Source organism: Myotis myotis, unplaced genomic scaffold (assembly GCF_014108235.1).
Source record: "Myotis myotis isolate mMyoMyo1 unplaced genomic scaffold, mMyoMyo1.p scaffold_m19_p_5, whole genome shotgun sequence".
Taxonomy (NCBI): Eukaryota; Metazoa; Chordata; class Mammalia; order Chiroptera; family Vespertilionidae; genus Myotis; species Myotis myotis.
In genome coordinates, this window is record NW_023416357.1 from 102,748,921 (window position 1) to 102,767,747 (window position 18,827).

The window sequence follows — 18,827 nt, forward strand, 5'->3', positions numbered from 1 at the left end:
ATCATATTCTCTCTCTTTCTGTCACTCTCACCCCCATACACCAATACACATACAAACACTAACACAAACACTCTCACACTATTTGGCATACATAGTACCGATAGTGGAAAGCACTAAGTGATCAGAACAGCCACTTATTACTATTAATCAAGGGATTCAGTAGGAGGGTGGGGGGCAGAAGGCGGGGGTAAGAGATCAACCGAAGGACTTATATGCATGCATATAAGCATAACCAATGGACATAAGACACTGGGGGGTAGGGAAGGCCAGGGGATTGTCAAGGGCGGGTAAAAAAGGAGACATATGTAATACCCTTTGTAATACTTTAAGCAATAAAACTAAAAAAAAATAAAAATAAAAAATAAAACTTGGCTTAAATGGAAACAAAAAAGGGGGGGGGGATTCAGGTAACCTCAAAAGAAACACCTACCCGGTAGAAAAATTAAAAGAAGGCGGCTAGCCCAGTGAAAGAGAATGAACTAATCCACCTGAAAAAAAGTAAGAGCAGGTCATTGGGAATTCTTCCCCTCCTACTTTTAATTGACAACCATAGCTGATCACCCTGTAGAGCCCAAGAGGGAAGGACCACATTAAAGCAGTAACTGTCTCAACTTGGCATCAGCAATGGTTGCTATTCTAGGAACATTCCAGGAATCACAAGTCTTCTATGCCTAACAGAAAGCTTAAAGTAGGCAATTTAGGGACATAATCTATACAAAAACAGCCTCTACTTTACTCTAAAATTGTCAAAGGGGAAAAAAAAAGAACACATTTGAATTTATTTGAATGACTCTGCACCGACTAAAACAAGTCTGTGTATATACTTCCTCCTCTTCCTGGGCAACTGAGTCAATGATACCAACACGCGGGCCTCCTCCATCCGGACCGGCAAACTGCACCATCCGCCCCAGGAATGTTCAGAAACTGGCACCAAGTTCTATTCTCTGCCTCCACTTAGGAGTCTCCTTTTCTGGTCTCTCTATGAGCACTTCATGGTTTCAACTTCAAAGCCTCCTTCCTTTATAAAACTGTTTCACAGGTGTGGCCAGACTTTTCTAGCACTCCAATTCCTTCACTATTAAAAGAGGAAGGTTCGCCCTGGCAGGGTAGCTCTGTTGGTTGGAACATTGTCCTGATATGCCAAGGTTGTGGATTCACTACCCAGTCAGGGCACATACAAGAATCAACCAATGAATGCATAAACAAGTGGAACAACAAATCATTCTCTCTCTCAAATTAATAAATATAAAAGAAAAGAAAAAGAATAAGGCTCACCGACTGAACCAACTTACTATAGCCCAAAGCGATATCCTAAAATACGGGATGTGCACAAAGATACTCACTGTACTGTTATTTATAACAGAATCTGGAACAGCAACAACACAACGGTTAATTGGAGCAAGGTTTGGCCAGAAGGTTAACACTCAAATGTTGTAGGCCACTCACAGTATCTGTCATAACTGCTCAACTCTGCCACCGCAGTCAAAATTGGCCAGAGACAATATACAAATAAATAGGCAATGCTGTGTTCCAATAAAACTTTATTTACAAAAGCAGACAGAAAACACAAAGACCATAAATTTGCCTACACCCGAGAGTAGAATATTTATAGGCATGAGAAAAGTACTGAACAAAAAGAACTATGAAACATCATATCAATGCATTTGACAATAAAAAAAGCATGTTTACTTATAATTACAAAGATTTGAAAACAAAACAAAACATGAAAGTAAAATGGCTGGCAGGGAGATGGCCATTTCTTTGAGCTGTGGGACCACGGAGCAGCTTTTCTCTCTTTAGGACTTTACAGTCTGTCCCAGGTCAGCTTTTAGGACTGAATTGGCTGCTCTGACTGATGTGGCCAAGTGTCCCCTTGCCCTTCCCCCTCAGAGAACGCCCCTCCTGATTGGCCCACTCAGCTACAAGGGGGGGGCCGATAGGGAATGATATCACTCTGCACTCAAGGGTATGGCTGAGAGACAATGGGTAGAATCTGAGAAAAGAGAAACATATAAAGAAAGTTCCAAACAGCCACCTCTCTAGAACAGCTTTTAAAGTCACAATGAAGCGATAAAAGGCCATGGTCCGAGGGTGAGGCCTCAGCCCTGGCGACTCACACCTGTCAGTCACATTGGGGCTCCCCATTGGAACTGCTGACCTAGTAGATCGAGTAGCCATGTGGTAAAAAGGCAAAGGGAAACTGAAAGAGAAATACAAGTGATAAGAAGCCAGGAGTTTGAATGGCCTTTTCTGGTCCTGTAACTCACTTACCTCGTACAGCCCCTCAAAGAAAGTGTTCTTGTCCTCGGTACTCCACGACTCCCACTGTCGCCGGACCTTTTTGCCTTCTTCCTTCTCACCGCCAGAAGATCCTAAGTTCCGGGAGGAGGAGCGAGAGGCCCCTGCAGGGGCAGCAGGGGCAACCCCAGGCCCATTTCCGGATGATGATCCACCATCAGCTCCTTTGAGAGAAAGAACTATACAGTGATCTGTTCCAAAAAGCTGGAGAGGCTTGGGAAGGCCCCATTGCCCGAGGATCCACTTGAGGTCCCACTCCACGTTCCTCAATCACAGGCTATAGTGGGACAGCACCTGGGACCTACTGTGTGCCTAATGGGGCTGTTCAGTAATGACATCATCCTGACCTGACCTGTGACTCTTTCATATGTTTTTAGTGAAAAAAAGGAAGAAAGAACATTTAGGTAGAATCATTTAAAGAGCACAATGATATGTCCACGATGGAGGTATACAGTTCTTTCCCCTCTATGAACTAAAATCAAACATATTTCATAGTGTCTTTTTCAAATGAGGGTTTGGCTGAAATAATTCTTTTTTAAAAAACAAACAAAAACAAATTAAGTTTCAAACTCAAGAAAATGTTTAAATGGATGTGAAAAACAGTGCTTTCTTTTAGATATAATCAGTACTTTAAAAAAATTTGATCATGTGACCCCTAAATATCTATAAAGTCTTTACAGCTTTTGGCTTGGAGGAGGCCTAGGTGCAAATTTCTTTGGTGGTCCAGAATCTGGGTTCATCTGACACCAGCCGCCTCCACCATGCCGCCATGTACAACCCCCAACAAAATCAAAGTCATATACCTTAGGTGCACCAGTGGAGAAGTCGGTGCCACATCTGCCCTGGCTCCCAAGATCAGCCCCTGGGACTGTCTCCAAAAACAATTGTGATGACATCACCAAAGCAAAGGATGATTGGAAGGGTCTGAGGATTACAGTGGAATTGACCACTCAGAACAGACAGACCCAAATTGAGGTACTATCTTCTGCCTCTGCCCTGATTATCAAAGCCCTCAAAGAACCGTCAAGAGACAGAAAGAAGAAAAAAAAACCCCAAACATTAAGCGCAGTGAAAATGTCACTTCTGATGAGGTTGTCAACACTGCCCGACAGATGCAGCACTGGCCTTTAGCTAGAGAACTCTCTGGGACCATTAAAGAGATCTTGGGGACTGCCCAGTGTTGATGGCCACCACCCTCATGACATCATAGATGATATCAACAGTGGTGCAGTGGAATGCCCAGCTAGTTAAGAATTACAAAAAAAAATATATTTCAATTAAAGATAATTTGACCACCAAATGAAGTCTTAAAACTCTTTTCTTGTCAATTACCACCAGCAAAATCTGGTGTTGAGAGAGTGACTACAAATTCACAAACGCTTTTTTTGGGGGGGCGGGGGGGGGGGGTTTAATGACAGAAACAAAATATATCTAAAAAAAATATGGAACGCTTCACGAATTTGCATGTCATCCTTGCGCAGGGGCCATGCTAATCTTCTCTGTATCGTTCCAATTTTAGTATATGTGTTGCCGAAGCGAGCACTTCACAAACGCTCTTAAAGCATCAGTTACTAATCTCAAGATGAGACCTCAAGAACCATGCTGAAGGGGAAAGTGCCATCAAGTACAACACAGGGCTTCCATGCTGTGCAGTAAACCCAGAACTCTGTACTCAGGACAATGGAGGCAATAAATGAGAGTTAAAGGTCACAGATAAAAAATTTTTATGGCCTAACCAAATGCTCCCACCCTTCTAGTTCCTTCCTCTCAGAGGGAGGAGGACTTCCCAGAGTATCCCTGTGATAACCAGCATTTTCTTTCTATAGAACTGCAGGACTACCAAATGGGAGAAACCTTCAAACTCTGAACGAGAGTAAAACCATAAAAATGAAAGTGCTTTAAAAAGCAGAAGCCAAACAAATGCAGATTATTGTCAAGATGTTTTTTTAAATGAGATAATCAAGAGCTTTTCCACTGAGATTCACTTCTTGGTCAATCGGTGGGCCGTCCCTGGGCAGCTACGTGCAGACTGGCGCCATATTTCTCTCACTCCCTAGACAGGGGTCAACCCCAAAGGATGAATGAAAGGCAAGCAGTTTCACACACACATATACAAAAAAATCATCAGAAATAAAAGTAATGAAAAATGTAAAGCCTGTTGATGCAAGCTTTCAAAGACTATCCTTGGAAAAAACACAGGACACTGGTGCAGGGGCTGCCTGGGGAACAGAGGGAAGCAGAGTCACTCTCCACTGTCACACTCTTCAATATGTGCACCATAAATGTGATGGCAAAATAGGGAATGCCCCAAAGCAGTCAGTCCCATCAGACAGCTTTCAGGAAGAGGAATGTATTTTCATACATGCTTGTTTGAGATTTTGTATGGAAAGGTGTGCCAGTTTAGTGATGGATGTGCTGACTTGCTAGGCAGGGATTTTCAACCTTTTCCATCTCATGACACACATAAACTAATTACTAAAATTCTGCGGCACACCAAAAAATATATCTTTGTGCTGATCTGACAAAAAAAAAATAGGTATAATTTTGATTCGTTCATACAGCACAGCTATTGTGTTGGCTGTTGTCACTAACTAAATAGGAATTGCATGTTTTGTTTTCTTTTTTGTTAATCCTCACTGGAGGATATTTTTCCTATTGATTTTTAAGGAGAATGGAAGGGAGGGGGAGACACAGAAAGAAACATGGATATGAGAGAGACACATTGATTGGTTGCCTCTCACGAGTCCCAACTAGGCCCGGGGATCGAGCCTGCAATCAAGGTACGTGACCTTGACCATAGTCAAACCCATGACCCTTCAACCCTAGGGCCAATGCTCATGCTCTAACCACTGAGCACAAGCTAGGGCAGGTATTGCATGTTTTAAGAATTCTTGCGGCACACCAGTTGAAAATCGCTGTCCTACGGTAACATTGACTATAGACCAGAAATCACTGGTTTATCACAGCTATTGTGTCCAATTTGACAAGCCAGTAACCACACGAGTATATTTAGATTTAAAGATTAATTAAAATTAAATAAAACAAAAACTTAGTCCCTCAGTCACACTAGCCACATGTCTCTAGTCATCAATGTCCACATGTTGCTAGTGGCTACTGCACTGGACAGCACAGAACATTTCTACCATCCCAGAAAGTGCCAGTCAGTCCTAAATACACTGTTGTAAAACAAAAGATAATCAAGTTAAGCATGCTATACCCCAGCCTGCTTTCCAGCTGCCCCTTCCCATCCCACATGCACCTGGAACAAAAAGGTAACCCACATAATCTCTGTGCTACAGAGAAGGCTAAGGAAGCACTGGATACACAATTTGACTTTGTCCATTCCTCATCACAGCAAACCTGAAACATGGACTAAATAAAGGACCTGGGAGCGGGTTCAAGTTAGGATGGTGAGCTTGAGAGCCCCACAGAGCAAGCTGCCTGTTCTTACAGCAGGTATTTTAGTTTCACATGAGTCTGTTCAATTCCCTGTGTTATGTCTGAGCCTTTAGCACAGTGGTGTTGGCTTGTGCACTCTGGGGAGGGCCAGTATCCGCACTGGAGCCAGAACACTGGGTAGGTGTTGCCCCTACATACCCAGGCCTGGGGAGGACGGCAGGGGTTTGGGAGGCTTCTCAAAGGGCAAGGTGAGGACAGGCAAGACTTACAAACACGGGAGGTAGAATAGTGGTCGCCAAAGGCTGGGAGAAATGGAGTGTGACTGACTGCCCACGGGTTCCTTTTTCAAGTGACCAAATGTTCTGGAATGATATAGCGGTGATTACTGCATAAGGCTGTGAATATAGTGAAGGCATTAACCTGTATACTTAAAAAAATACTGGACCTGGCACTTCACATGATGTTTTGAACAGGTATGGCAACTTCTGAGCACATTTCCAGGGATAATTAGTTTCATCCCATTTCTAGTAGGTCTGAGATGCTTTTGCTGGGAACTGAAGACCACGTTACAGATGCCATTTAAAAAACCACTCTTAGCCCAGCCGGCGTGGCTCAGTGGTTGAGCATCAACCTATGAACCAGAAAGTCACAGTTCAATTCCAGTCAGGGCACATGGCCGGGATGTGGGCTCAATCCCCAGTGGGGGGCATGCAGGAGGAAGCCACTCAATGACTTTCTCATCACTGATGTTTCTACCTCTCTCCCTTCTTCTCTCAAATCAATAAAATATATTTAAAAAAACAACAACACAAAACACTCTTAAATATAAGAAGTTCTGGTTGACTTGAAGCCCGCAATTCCTCATTTAGTCATTTCAGAAAGGGCTGCCTATCCACCTCAGCACCACCCACAACAAAGACTCTCGAGCCATTTTTCACTTCTAATTGAACACTCACTAAACGCTTTCCAAAACAACAGCAACTTGCTAACCAGCCCTACAGTCATAGCTCTGGTTTACTTTTGCCGCCCACAATGACATTCGATGTACTTGAAAGTAACAGACGTGCATTTAAGAAATTCTCTAATGCAGCCATCTTGCTAGCGTCTTTGAGATTTCACCAGATCACAGCACTGGTGGCCCAAGACAAGGAGGATGGATGGTGAAGGAAAACGGACTGGAAGCATTTCCGAGCTGGAAGGGACCTCAGGGGTAGAGTGCAGGATAAACCAAAACCATGGCTATGAAAGAAGATACAACAGTCAGAGCAGCTCTGCCAAGATACACGAGGCAGCACACAGGCTGCAGAGCAGCAGCCACTCTTGCTGGGCAGAGATGTTCAGCCCTTCCTCCTGATAGTTCCAAACGACATCCTCAGCAGGCCAATGCGAACGTTCAAAAAAGAAAGCACATCACCCCCAGGTAACCCTTTTCAACACTTGGTGCACGTCACTCTAGACCTTATAATGTCAAAGTAAAAGAGCATCACCAAGCTTCCAGGTAGAAAGAGCAGCGTGGCATCTGGGCCATTCCCAACATTTCAGATGAGAGGCATGCGTCATCGCTTCACCTCAGGCTCAGTCCAGGACTCCAGCTCAAGCATGAAGAACAGACGCAGGATAAGAGATGCTGGTATAACATGACAGTGCTGACCAGGAAAGGCTACCATCAGGGCAGAAAAATTTAGATGAAAATGGTGATGACTGAAGGGGGAGAGAGGGAAACAAGCGAGGAGGATAGAGGTAGAGAGGCAAGAAGTGGAAAGGGAAGACAATTTGAACAAGACAGGGTGGGCGTGGGGATCGGAGTGAGTGCAAGGAGCCCAGCGAAACGTAGAGGGCCAAAGTTAAGCCTCCCTCTGCGGCTCTGTGTCTGAGGCTACAAAGAGTAATAGCAAGAGCAGCATGATGAGCAGCGTCTAAGAAGTCTGAAGGGAAGTGAGGTACAAGAATAGGATTCCCCAACAGTGAGCTCTTTGAAAGCAAGAACAGTACCTTACTTTCCCATGCCCAAGGTTGGCACGAGGCCTCACACAGAGCAAGTGCTCAATGAGAGCTCAGAAACCAACAGAGCACAGAGCAGGGCCCTCCGCTGTGCCCCTTGCCCGCCCTAGTCCCTAGTGCCTCCAACACAGAACCCACACTTCCCCCTCAACCCACTTCAGTGCCACAATCCTCCAGTTGCCTGGGTGCTACCTGGCTTCTCCTCTTTTGCATTTCCACTGCCATTTTCCCAGGCCAGCTCTGAGCCGCCACCAAGTAACACAATCTTAACTGCCTCTTCTCTGGCCTCCCAAACCACCAACCCCAGCTACAACCCACCTTCCAGAGCTTGCATTTGAGGGAGGCAGCCATGTGGCCTTGGTCTGCCTCTCCCGGCTGCCTGCCTGTCCACCACACCCTCAGACAAGCTAGACCCGTGGTCGGCAAACTACAGCTCGCGAGCCACATGTGGCTCTTTGGCCCCTTGAGTGTGGCTCTTCCCAAGCCTTAGGAGTACCCTAATTAAGTTAATAACAATGTACCTACCTATATAGTTTAAGTTTAAAAAATTTGGCTCTCAAAAGAAATTTCAATCGTTGTACTGTTGATATTTGGCTCTGTTGACTAATGAGTTTGCTGACCACTGAGCTAGACTATGTGTCTCCCCCATCATACACCTCTGCATTGGCCTGGAAGGCCATCACCCATGCTCCCTCTTACTGCCTGAAGAGGAGAAATTCAGCCCCATCTCTCGCTGAAGAAGCTGAGGCACACGTGGAGCTGCTCATTTCCCAGAGGCCTGGAGCCAAGGGAACATGGATTTCTACAGCACCAGTAAAGCACGTTCAAACACTGCTCCTTTTTGTCCTTATAGTATACTAGAGGCTCCATGCACAAAATTCGTGCACCGGTGGGGTCCCTTGGCCTGGCCTGTGGGGATCAGGCTGAAACCAGCTCTCCGACATCCCGAGGGGTCCCGGATTGTGAGAGGGCACAGACCAGGCTGAGGGACCCCACCAGTGCACAATCGGGGCTGGGGAGGAACTGCGGGAGGGCTCCAGGGTATGTCCGGTCAGTCTTGCCCAGTCCCAACTGCGGCCAACCAGCCAGGGAGGGACCACAGGAGGACTCCAGGGTGTGTGCAGCCCATCTCACCCAGTCCCGATTGGCCAGACCCCAGCAGCAAGCTAACCTACCGGTCAGAGCATCTGCCCCCTGGTGGTCAGTGTGCATCATAGCAATGGGTCGAATGGTTGAACGAACAGTCAGACACTTAACATATTAGGCTTTTATTATATAGGAATAGAGGCCGGGTGCATGAATTCGTGCACCAGTGGGGTCCCTCAGCCTGGCCTGTGCCCTCTTGCAATCTGGGACACCTCAGGGGACTGTCGGACTGTCTGTTTTGGCCCAATCCCCGCAGGCCAGGCAGAGGGAACCCACTGGTGCACGGAGGACCTCATATATATATATATATATATATATATATATATATACACACACACACACACACACACACACACACATATATATGTATGTATATATATATACATATATATACATATACATATATATATACATATATATATATATGTGCCTAAATGACCATTACCACCAGATGACCAGAAGACCTGCCGGTAGCTATGATGCACATTGACCACCAGGGGGCTGATGCTCAATGCAAGAGCTGCCCCCTGGTGGTCAGTGCGCTCCCACAGCCAACCTGCCGTGGCTGGCCAACCTCCTATGGTCCCTCCGCCTGGCTGGCCAGCCCCGATCGGCCCAATCATGGGCCAAGCCAAGGGACCCCACCCGTGCACAAACTCGTGCACCGGGCCTCTAGTATGCATACAAGATCTTTGGTTAATCTCTTCCCACCCTCCCCCCCAAGATTCATCAGTCTGTCTGTTCCATGTTTCCATGCCTGTGAATTGAATGTCTGTCCCCTGGTGGTCAGTGCGCATCATAGCTACTGGTGGAACGGTTGCTTAGGCAAATATATATATAGTTATAGTTATTATTCACATCTCAGAAATGGGGAAACTGAGACTCTAAAGCCCAAAAGCTCCGAAGTCACCAAGCAGCAGGAAGCAAGTCTCTTGTTCCAAACCTGGGCCCATACAACAGTGTGGTGGCTGCTGCCAGCATCACTACTGCTTCAGTATTTTTATTACGTACAGAGCTGTGGGAATCAGAGGGTTTTAGGGTGGAGGGAAGTTGACCTCCACATCCACGCCTCAATCTGTGATAGATAAGAAAGCCAAGAGGTGCAATGACTTGCCAAAAGCAAGTAAGTGGCAGGAGACAGGACTGTGGAGGATGTTTACCTCTAAAAACAAAACTGTGTGTCTTAATTTAGGTAAGACACAAGATGTAATGACAATCTGTCATATTATACAATGACTCATTGTCCTGAGCTTTCCTCTGCCTTTGGCGAACTTCCTTCCAAGAGTTAGGAACATTAAAATCTCAAGTGACAGACCCACCAAACGCAAGGTATTCGATAATGCCCTGAGCCATTCTCAGCTAGAAAGATGATTCAAGTTCAGCTAATAAAAGTGTGTCTCCAGGCATGCCTGCCTTCCACTGTGGCACAGGAATGCTTCCTCATCCTCTTCCTCCATCATCTTCCTCCATGGTATGAGAGGGCAACTGCTCCATCCCCACACATCGACCTCAGTTCACAAAACACCGTGGTTGTGAGGCAGGAGGCAAAAATGCCAAGATCTCCCACAGATGCCTCTCAAAACATGTGCCATTCGTGTCAGAGGCTGGAATGGCCAGGTTTGCATAGAGAACACACATGTGACTGAGGGACACTCTCTCTACCAAAGAAAATGTGCCAGCCAATCCCCAGTAAGAGTGTCACCTCAACAGATGAATTCCAAGCTGCCCCATCTGTCTTCAGAAAGCTGCCCACATGCAGGTGTTCGAGAACCCCTTCCAACCACTCGCCATGCAGTCGCTGAGAGCCAGTGCAGATGTTCCAGCCAGGTGGTCAGAGCCCCTGTCCAGGGTCCCTGGCCTCTGTGACACCCTTTTCTGTGATCTGAAGATGACCTGGAGCCTGGTGGTCCCGGGACATGTCCCAGTCACCTCTGCATCCCTGGTGTCTCCACATCATCTCGCCATCCTCGGCACTCCACAAGGCTCAGTATCCTCAACACCATGACCAGCGCTGGCCTCTCTCGAAGACTCTCCTCCTCCTCCCACAAATGTTTCAGAAAAACACAACTGAAACCCCACTTTTTGTTATTGTTGTTAATCCTCACCCAAGGACATTTTTCCCATTGATTTTTAGAGTAGAAGGGAGGGAGGTAGCGGGGGAGGGAGCGAAACATTGATGTGAGAGAGACACATTGATCGGCTGCCTCCTGCATGCACCCTGACCAGGGCTGCAGTTGGAACCTGCAACCTAGATACATACCCTTGACTGAGACGCGAACCCTCAAACCTTCCATGTGCTGGCTCTAACCACTGAGAAACACAGGCTAGGTGAAGCCCCAGTTTTTATTAAAACATATGCCCTCTTCTTCAAATAATGTGAAGATTTCTAATGGTGATAGCCCACCCAAACTACTAACACCAGGGAATGTCTTTTTTTTGGGCATTTCTCACACTGTTCTTCAGTGCCAAGAATACTGCAGTTACTTGATGTGATAAAATGCTTCTATGCAGCACCACCGTCTATATATGACAAAGCAATTTTTACATTTGTGACTCTACTATCTGAAAGCATTCCTATTATCTTTATATTATCATGGAATCTAAAAGACATACCTGCGGTCAGAGAAAGACAAGTATCACATGATCTCACTCACATGTGGAATCTGAGTAACAAAATAAACTGATGAATGGAGTGGATCCAGAGACATGGAAGTGCGGAACAGAGTGTGGAATCTCAGAGGGATGGTGGGGGAGGGTGGGTGGGTGGGAGGCAATCAATCAAGGATCTTGTATGCATATATGCATGGCCCATGGACACAGATGAGACCATAAATATATGGAGCGGTGAGGGCCTGGGGCGGGGGTGGAGGGCGGGCTGGAGGGGATCAATGGGGGTAAAAAGGGGACATAGGTAATACTTTCAACAATAAAGAATTATTTAAAAATTAACTAAGTAAATTTAAAAGTTTTAAAATAAAAAAGACACACCTGTACCACATGAAATAAAAATCCTCAAGTATATTTGGTTGGCAAAGGATAATTTGAAAAACAGTCAGACACCACAGAAATGACATTAGTTTTGACATTAAAAGTCAATGAGCGCCCTGGCCAGTTTGGATCAGTGGTTAGAGCATCCACCTACAGACCGAAGGGTCGAGAGTTTGATTCCTAGTCAAGAGCATGTACCTCGGTTGCAGGTTCCCCAATCCCAGTAGGGGCACATGCGGGAGGCGACCAATCAATGTGTCTCTCTCATGTCAATGTTTCTCTCTCTCCCCTTTTCCCTCCCTTCCAATTTCTCTAGAAATCAGTAGAGGGGTTAAAAAAAAAATATATATATATATATATATATATATATATATATATATATATCTCCTTGGATGAGGATTTAAAAAAAAAGTCAATGAGGTATTAGTCTTGATGTCAAAAGTCAAAAGAAAATTTAGCTTAGCCTTCAAACCAATATTCAAACGCTACCTCATCTACTCACCTATACTATCTATCCATATCTTTCACATGAAGCAAATGCAAACTCTACTACCCTGAACTTAGTAATTTACTAAGAACCTCTGGTTTATGAATATTTTCCTCTGTCCTGAACAGCTCCATCTTTAAAGTGGCCTGGACCACACAGAGGTCTTCTGACCTACTGTGCACAGGGAGTCTATGTCACACCACAGGGCCATGTGTTGGGGTTATTTACTGTCTTCCACTGTATACAGCCATCATAGGGGATGGTGCCACTGTGTGCTAGAAAGAGTCAGGAGAATGTCTTCTCTTCCTCCTCCTCTTCTCCCAACAAAGTCTGACACCTTTCAGCAAAACTTGACATTCCTGCTTAGGTGGCCGTGGTGGCTCCATGCAGTCGTCATTGCACATGACTTTATTAAACCTCATTTACTGACTCAAACCAGGAAGACCAAAGTGCTCTTGTGACCACCTGACGTGTCTTCCTCCGCACAGAGTATGGAGGGCAGGAACTTCGAACTCCACCCAGCTGCCTGGGGCCTGGCCCGTGCTTTGATAAGGGGACAGTGACAGTGATGACAGCGCAGACAAGAGGTGGAGCTGCACAGGCACAACAGGCAGTGCCACACCTGGAGGGAGGAGTATGCACTCTGACCACTCCCTGCCCAGTGCTCTCCCAGAGTCAAGGCTGAGCAGAGCCCCCCAGATACAGAACTACCTTGATTTCAGGCAATCTACCTTTCACAACACTCTCCTGAGAACGCAAACAGGACAAAACCATTCTGCACAGAGAGTGTTAAGGTGAACACACCTTCAAGCCACGATCTCACCAGACCCATTTTAAAAGTAAGGAACCTAAGGTTCGGGCATGTTGAGCAATGTTTCCTTTGCCGCAGAGCTGGACCAGCCATGCAGCAGCTCTGCGGGGAGAAGGTGAGTCTCCTGACTGCTGGTTCAAACTTCTTTCTCATATGGTTTGTCTCTCAAGGTTGACCAAATGAGAGTGAGATATTTCATAACTTTTTTTTTTTGGTTAATTCTCACTGAAGAATATTTTTCCATTGATTTTTAGAGAGAGTAAAAGGGGAGAGAGATGGAGAGGAACATCGATGTGAGAGAAGCACATCGAATGGCTGCCTCCGCATGTGCCCCAACTAAGGCCAGGGATCAAGCCTGCAACCGAGGTACATGCCAGGACCAGAATCAAACCCGGGACTCTTCAGTCTAAGGGCTGATGCTCTATCCACTGAGCCAAACTGGCTAGGGTAAGACATCTTTTAAAGACACCTAGAAGCTGCAGGCAGCTCACAGATTATGCAAAATATAAGTAAATTCTGTACAGTGACGTAATGATTCCTAAGCACAAGCACAGCAAAGTCAGCTGACATGGCCCAATTGTGGAGACGGTAGGTCTTGTGACTAGCTCCCCTGACAAGTGGAACCAAAGTTGGGGAGATAAGGGAGGGGGACAAGGATGAGAGGGCACACACAATGAAAACAGAGGGCTCTATCCCACCTCAGGCACCCCCTCAGCCCAACTGTCTGACAGGGCAGTAGCTTGGGGGAATTCCTGGGACCTATACCAGCTATCACTGCAGAGGGCCTCCCTCTCCCCAGGCGGCCTGCTCAGACTCAGCCTAAAGGCCCAGGTCCCAAAGCCAGGCACCTTTCCCATAGAGAAGCACTGGGAGCTCATTAAGCACGGCCTTGCAGGACCTTGTTGCGAGGCCTGGCTGTGGTGTTTGCTGTGCCGAGCCAGGCACTGGTATTATCCCCTTTATAGACAAAGAAATTGAGATGTACTAGTTCATTCAGAGTTGAACTGCCAAACAGGGAAAGGTACGGGGGCCTCTGTCTCCTGGCCCATGTTCTCACGGATCTGTGAATTCTGGTTTTCAGTCTCAAACGCATTCTCGGGTCGCTGTGGGCAGCATGGTAGGGCTGCAGGAACATTTGTTTTGGCATCAAGCAGAGCCACTGGTTTCTCATCTGCAGCTTACCTTCTGTTTAGGTTAAGCACGTTATTTAAACAACAAACTTCAGTTTCCGCATCTACTTAAAAGTAAAGTTAACTGAGATGCAAGATGCCTGGCACATAGGCCCTAAGTCTTAGCCACTTTCTCTTTATCAATTCAAAAAGAATTCAAAATTATACTAGAAAAATTTATTTTTCATTGAAGTTGACAAGAGTTTTTATAAAGAAAACATAGTTGTGTGGACAGAAGCAAAACAAGGAGGACTTCCCTCTCACCAGTGTTCTCCGATCTCACTGCAAAGTTCTCAACGACTGAAACGGCAAGAGCAGTAAGTAATCAACCAAAGGGGCCTCCAATGACTAGACTGTGATTATTTCTTAAGCGTAACAGGAATTATATTTTTCTGAAGAGAAATACAAGAAAAATGCCAGTACAGGAAGTTCTCACTTAGCATCGTTGATACATTTTGTGACTTTAAGTGAAATTTTACCATAATCTTATTGATATATACAAGAGTCAGGCTCCTAGGGCATCTCACCACCATTTTAACAAGGACAGAATTCAAGGACCTTCCACACTGTTCATTTCCTTAATGATCCATGCTCACCACCCCAAGTGGAGATTTCCATATTCCGTAAGACAAATGCTACTCTAAGAATGGTTTTCAAAGGTTAGCAGCATGTTGTCACATGACCTTCTTTTTAGCAGCATGTTGTCACATGACCTTCTTTTCTGGCTGTGAATGGAGGCCCAGGGAGCAGAGCTTGCCCTGAGGCATAAGGAGGGGATGTCCTGAGGCCTGGGTGTGGAGAAGTGAAGTGGATCCAAAGGATCCCGGTAGCCCCAGCTCAAGCACAGTCAAGAGGGGCTAAAGGCCAGATGCTGGCTGAGTTCTGTGAAGAAAAGGAGATACACTTCCTACTCCTCTCCTAAAAGACACCATTATATATAGCTTAGCTTTATTATTTATTTAAAGAAACATTTGCTTGCTATCGTAGGAAAATATGTAAGTTACAAGCAGCACAAATTCTAACAAATTCCCATTTTACTAATGAAAAGTGGATTGCTGCTCCAAGCCACACACTGGGGTCAGGAACTAAAAACAGAAGCACCAAGGACTTGATTCAAGGCTAATCCAGGAAACCTTTTTGCAAGTCACACCCAACTATGCAAGTGATAGCAAACTTCCCCTAATTACCCGACTGTGAGAAATATGACCAACCACTCAAGTTTTAGCATCTCACATAAAGGTAGTTATCTGGGGGGGGGGGGCTTTCAGCTTTCACACCAGCACCTCATCTCATCTCTGCAGCCAGACTCGCTGCTGTTCATTTCACAGGTGAGGACACCTCTCTGATGGAAAAGCAGATTGAAGAGGTCAAGTGAGCAGACCAAGGTCAGAGGGCCAGGGTGACAGGCAGCGAGCTCTGACTGGACTCCAGATTCAGGGAGACTGAAGCCACAAACTCTTGAAGGCACGCAAGGAGCTTAACTTAGACACACCTGTAACTAGGAATGAAAAACTATTTTTTACGAAACAAATGAAGTTAGTAGAACAACTTAATATTTTCCTAACCAATCAACAACTAACTATCACATCCAAAAAAAATCTATGAGGCAAGTTTTAGTTTCTGAAATGTACTAAACTACCTTATACCTACATCTTTAAGAAAGAATACTTACATCAAAATTCTTTACCAAAAAATGAGTAAGGCCATGATTTCAGTTGAGAATGAGATAGAAAAAGCAAGTGTAACGACACACATTTGGGTTCTCTGTTCGCTTCCAAAATATTTCCTTTTTAAAACTATCAAGACCAGCTAATAAATTTGAAGGACCATTCGCCAAGGAGCTAAGTGGCAGTTTTTTCCTTGCAAAACTCACTGGAAATTTACATTATATTTGCTACCTACAAAAGTGCTACAAATCTGGCCTGAAACAAAAGGGATGTTAAGAGCAATTCACTTGTACAACTGAGGAAAAGCAGAATGCTGAACCAGAAAAGGATAAAAGAGGAAAACCATGGAGAACCAGCACATCAGAAACAAAACTGAGGACGCGTGGCTTTCTTCTTATTTTAGGTAAAGCTGAAATCTTCTCAATCGCCTCAGAATACCTTGACAGACACTGTAGGCTGTTGTTCTTTTAAATCCGGCCACAAATGTTTTCACTACCTCCTACCCCAGGGGGGGATTCTTTCCATGGCACCAAAACTCAAAGCTCGTAAAAGTCATCGTCTTGATGCCCTTAATAACTTTTGAGCCGAGAATACTTGAAGTAGGGGATCAAGTACCCAAGTCAGATCCTGGAATATTTTTGGCTTCTTACCAACCTTTCCCCAAATAAGTTTCAAAAGCCCGTTCCTTTGTTGTGTTTCCACCATCTGACAACTGGCAAAGATGCTGCGGATTTTCTCTCTCCATTTCTAAACTACCGTCTGCTGCACGAAATAGCCTCCATCGTCAATGATCCTTTGGGGGGGGGGGGGGGGGACCACCTTCAAGAATCTGTTGGACCTGCCCAAAGACAGGACGCTTACTGCCTGTTAGCATGGCTTAAGCGCGGGGAGAAACAGCCCCTTGGGAGGGGGAAAGGGGCACCTCTCCTCCGAGTGCAACCCCAACTGCGAGACAAATGCAGGCGCGGGGTCAGGAGCGGCATGCAGCGCAGGCAGGAAGGTGAGCGCGGGGCACGCCACGCCGAGAAGGGGCCGGGGTCCCCGTACCTTTTCCGCGAGGCCCCGAGCCGCCGGTGCTGCTGCTGCTCCCCCCGGCGCCCGACGAGTCCTTCCTGAGCCGCTTGCTCTGCGGCCTCACGCTGGACCGGAGGAAGTGGTGCTGGTCCTGGGGGCAGGCGGGCGGCGGGGACGGAGCCTGCGGGCCGCTCGCGGGGGCCGGGGGGCCGCCGCCCCGGGGGGTCTTGCCGTCCCTCTTTGTGCCACCGCTGTCCTCCGCCGAGTCCCCGCCGCCGGCGCCCTCTCCCTCCAACGCCTCCTCCTCGGCAGCCCTCTTGCCCAGCCTCTTGAGTCCTTCCTCCCCGCCGCCGCCGTCTCCCAACTTCACTGTCATCCTGCGGGAGAGGAGAGGGGCCCCGGTGAGGCGCCGCCGCGAAGTTTAGCCGCCCGCCTCCCTCTCAACATGGCCGCCGTTGTTTGTTCCAGGTCCTCGCCCGGCCCGCCCGCCGCCGCCCGGCCGAGTCGGCCACCCCGGACCCCGGGTCCCGGACCCCGAGCCCCGGCCCAGACCCCGTGGCCTAGGACCCCGGGGCGCCAGGGGCATCGGGCGGCCGCTCGGTGGCCGCGCCCAGACGGCCCTGCCCGCGCGGCGCCCCAGCCCGTCGGGGTCGAAAAGGGATCCGGGGTCCCGCGTCCGGGATTCGAGGTTCGGGTTCCTGGGTACCAGCGTCGCGGCCCGGAACCACTTACCCAACGGAGCCGCGGCTCATGGCCTGCGAGGCGAGAAGCCTGCGCCCCGGCCTCGCTCCCCGGGCTGCCTGGGCCGGCTGGGCCTCGGTGCCCGCCTCCCCACCCCCACACCCGACCCCTCCCGACCCCCCAAACGCGCGTGGCACCTGGCCCCGCGCACCTGCCCCCCACGCCAGCCCCCGAAGTTGGCCCTGGAGCGGGAGCGAGGGGCCGGGATCCACCCCGGCAGGGGAGAGGTGCGGGCTCGCCAGTGTGCACAGGGAACTCCATAGTGGCCCGGCGGCCCGTCCGCCTGCTTATTTTTAAACAGACATAAAGAATAATAAGCTCAGGGTTTCTGGGAATCATGCTTCCCAGGGTGGGAGATGTGTGCTGCTGCGGGGATTTAGGAATTTAAAATGTGGGTTTTTTTTGCAACAAAGAAGCCTGTTGCATGGAACACGTTGGAGCCACCCGTGAAAGGGATGGCACGGTATGTCCAGGTCCAAATGCAAGAATGGGTAGAAGACAATGGTGTTAAAACTCTTGGCAACCATTAATGAAATTCTTGCATTAACGTTTTTACCCACTGCTGTGTGAAATGTCGACAACAATAAAATGCGATGACTCTAAAAAAGCAACCCAGAAGACAGACACACTCAAAAATACACGGAGAGAATCTGGTCCCTACAACCATTATAAGCTGGGAAATAACGTGTGCTTGCGATGAAGCAAGAAAGATAATCAGATTCCTCAACAAGTGTCGATGCTATGCCCAAACTGTGTTCGACAAACGGAACACAACTAAGGGCAGGAACATTCTCCATTTAAAAGGAAAACAAGAACAAGGCATCGAGGTGAACAACAAAATACAGGAACAGGGGCAAGGACCTGTCAGAGAAAGGTTTGGAAATGAGTAAAAATCACAGTAATACCTACTACTGCTCTGATGTCTTCTGTCACAGAGTGACCTCTAAACAGCTTTCATCTGTTGTAACTGATCTTATTAATCATTTGAATTCTTGCTGGTTAAAAACAACAACAACAGGCAACACAAAACACCCTGCCAACCAACAGAACTACACAAGACAAACAGCCAAACTTAAAGCATTTCATTGTACAGGGCTTCTCAGTAT

At 47.1% G+C, this 18,827-nt stretch overlaps 1 protein-coding gene, 1 long non-coding RNA gene and 1 other non-coding gene across 11 annotated transcripts in view; all 3 read right to left on the minus strand.

Moving 5' to 3' along the window:
• CRAMP1 (cramped chromatin regulator homolog 1) overlaps positions 1-18,827 on the minus strand; it is a 64,705-nt gene that overhangs the window by 44,944 nt on the left and 934 nt on the right. For 6 of the 9 annotated variants that reach the window (XM_036311085.1, XM_036311089.1, XM_036311088.1 and 3 more), the window contains exons 2-3: positions 17,014-17,357; positions 2,272-2,462 (exon numbers count right to left, since the gene is read on the minus strand). In XM_036311085.1, coding sequence (XP_036166978.1) covers positions 2,272-2,462; positions 17,014-17,356 — 534 coding nt within the window. In that variant the 5' untranslated portion in view covers position 17,357. Of the gene's footprint in view, positions 1-2,271; positions 2,463-5,966; positions 8,644-17,013; positions 17,358-18,827 lie in introns of those variants that run through there. The other 3 variants (XM_036311093.1, XM_036311092.1, XM_036311090.1) reach the window with 3 other exon arrangements.
• On the minus strand, positions 3,735-3,841 carry LOC118657272. The gene has a single exon (XR_004967967.1). It is a non-coding gene; the product is annotated as a U6 spliceosomal RNA (small nuclear RNA).
• On the minus strand, positions 14,462-17,007 carry LOC118657100. The gene is made up of 2 exons (XR_004967842.1): positions 15,013-17,007; positions 14,462-14,982 (listed from the first exon to the last, which is right to left on the minus strand). It is a non-coding gene; the product is annotated as an uncharacterized LOC118657100 (long non-coding RNA).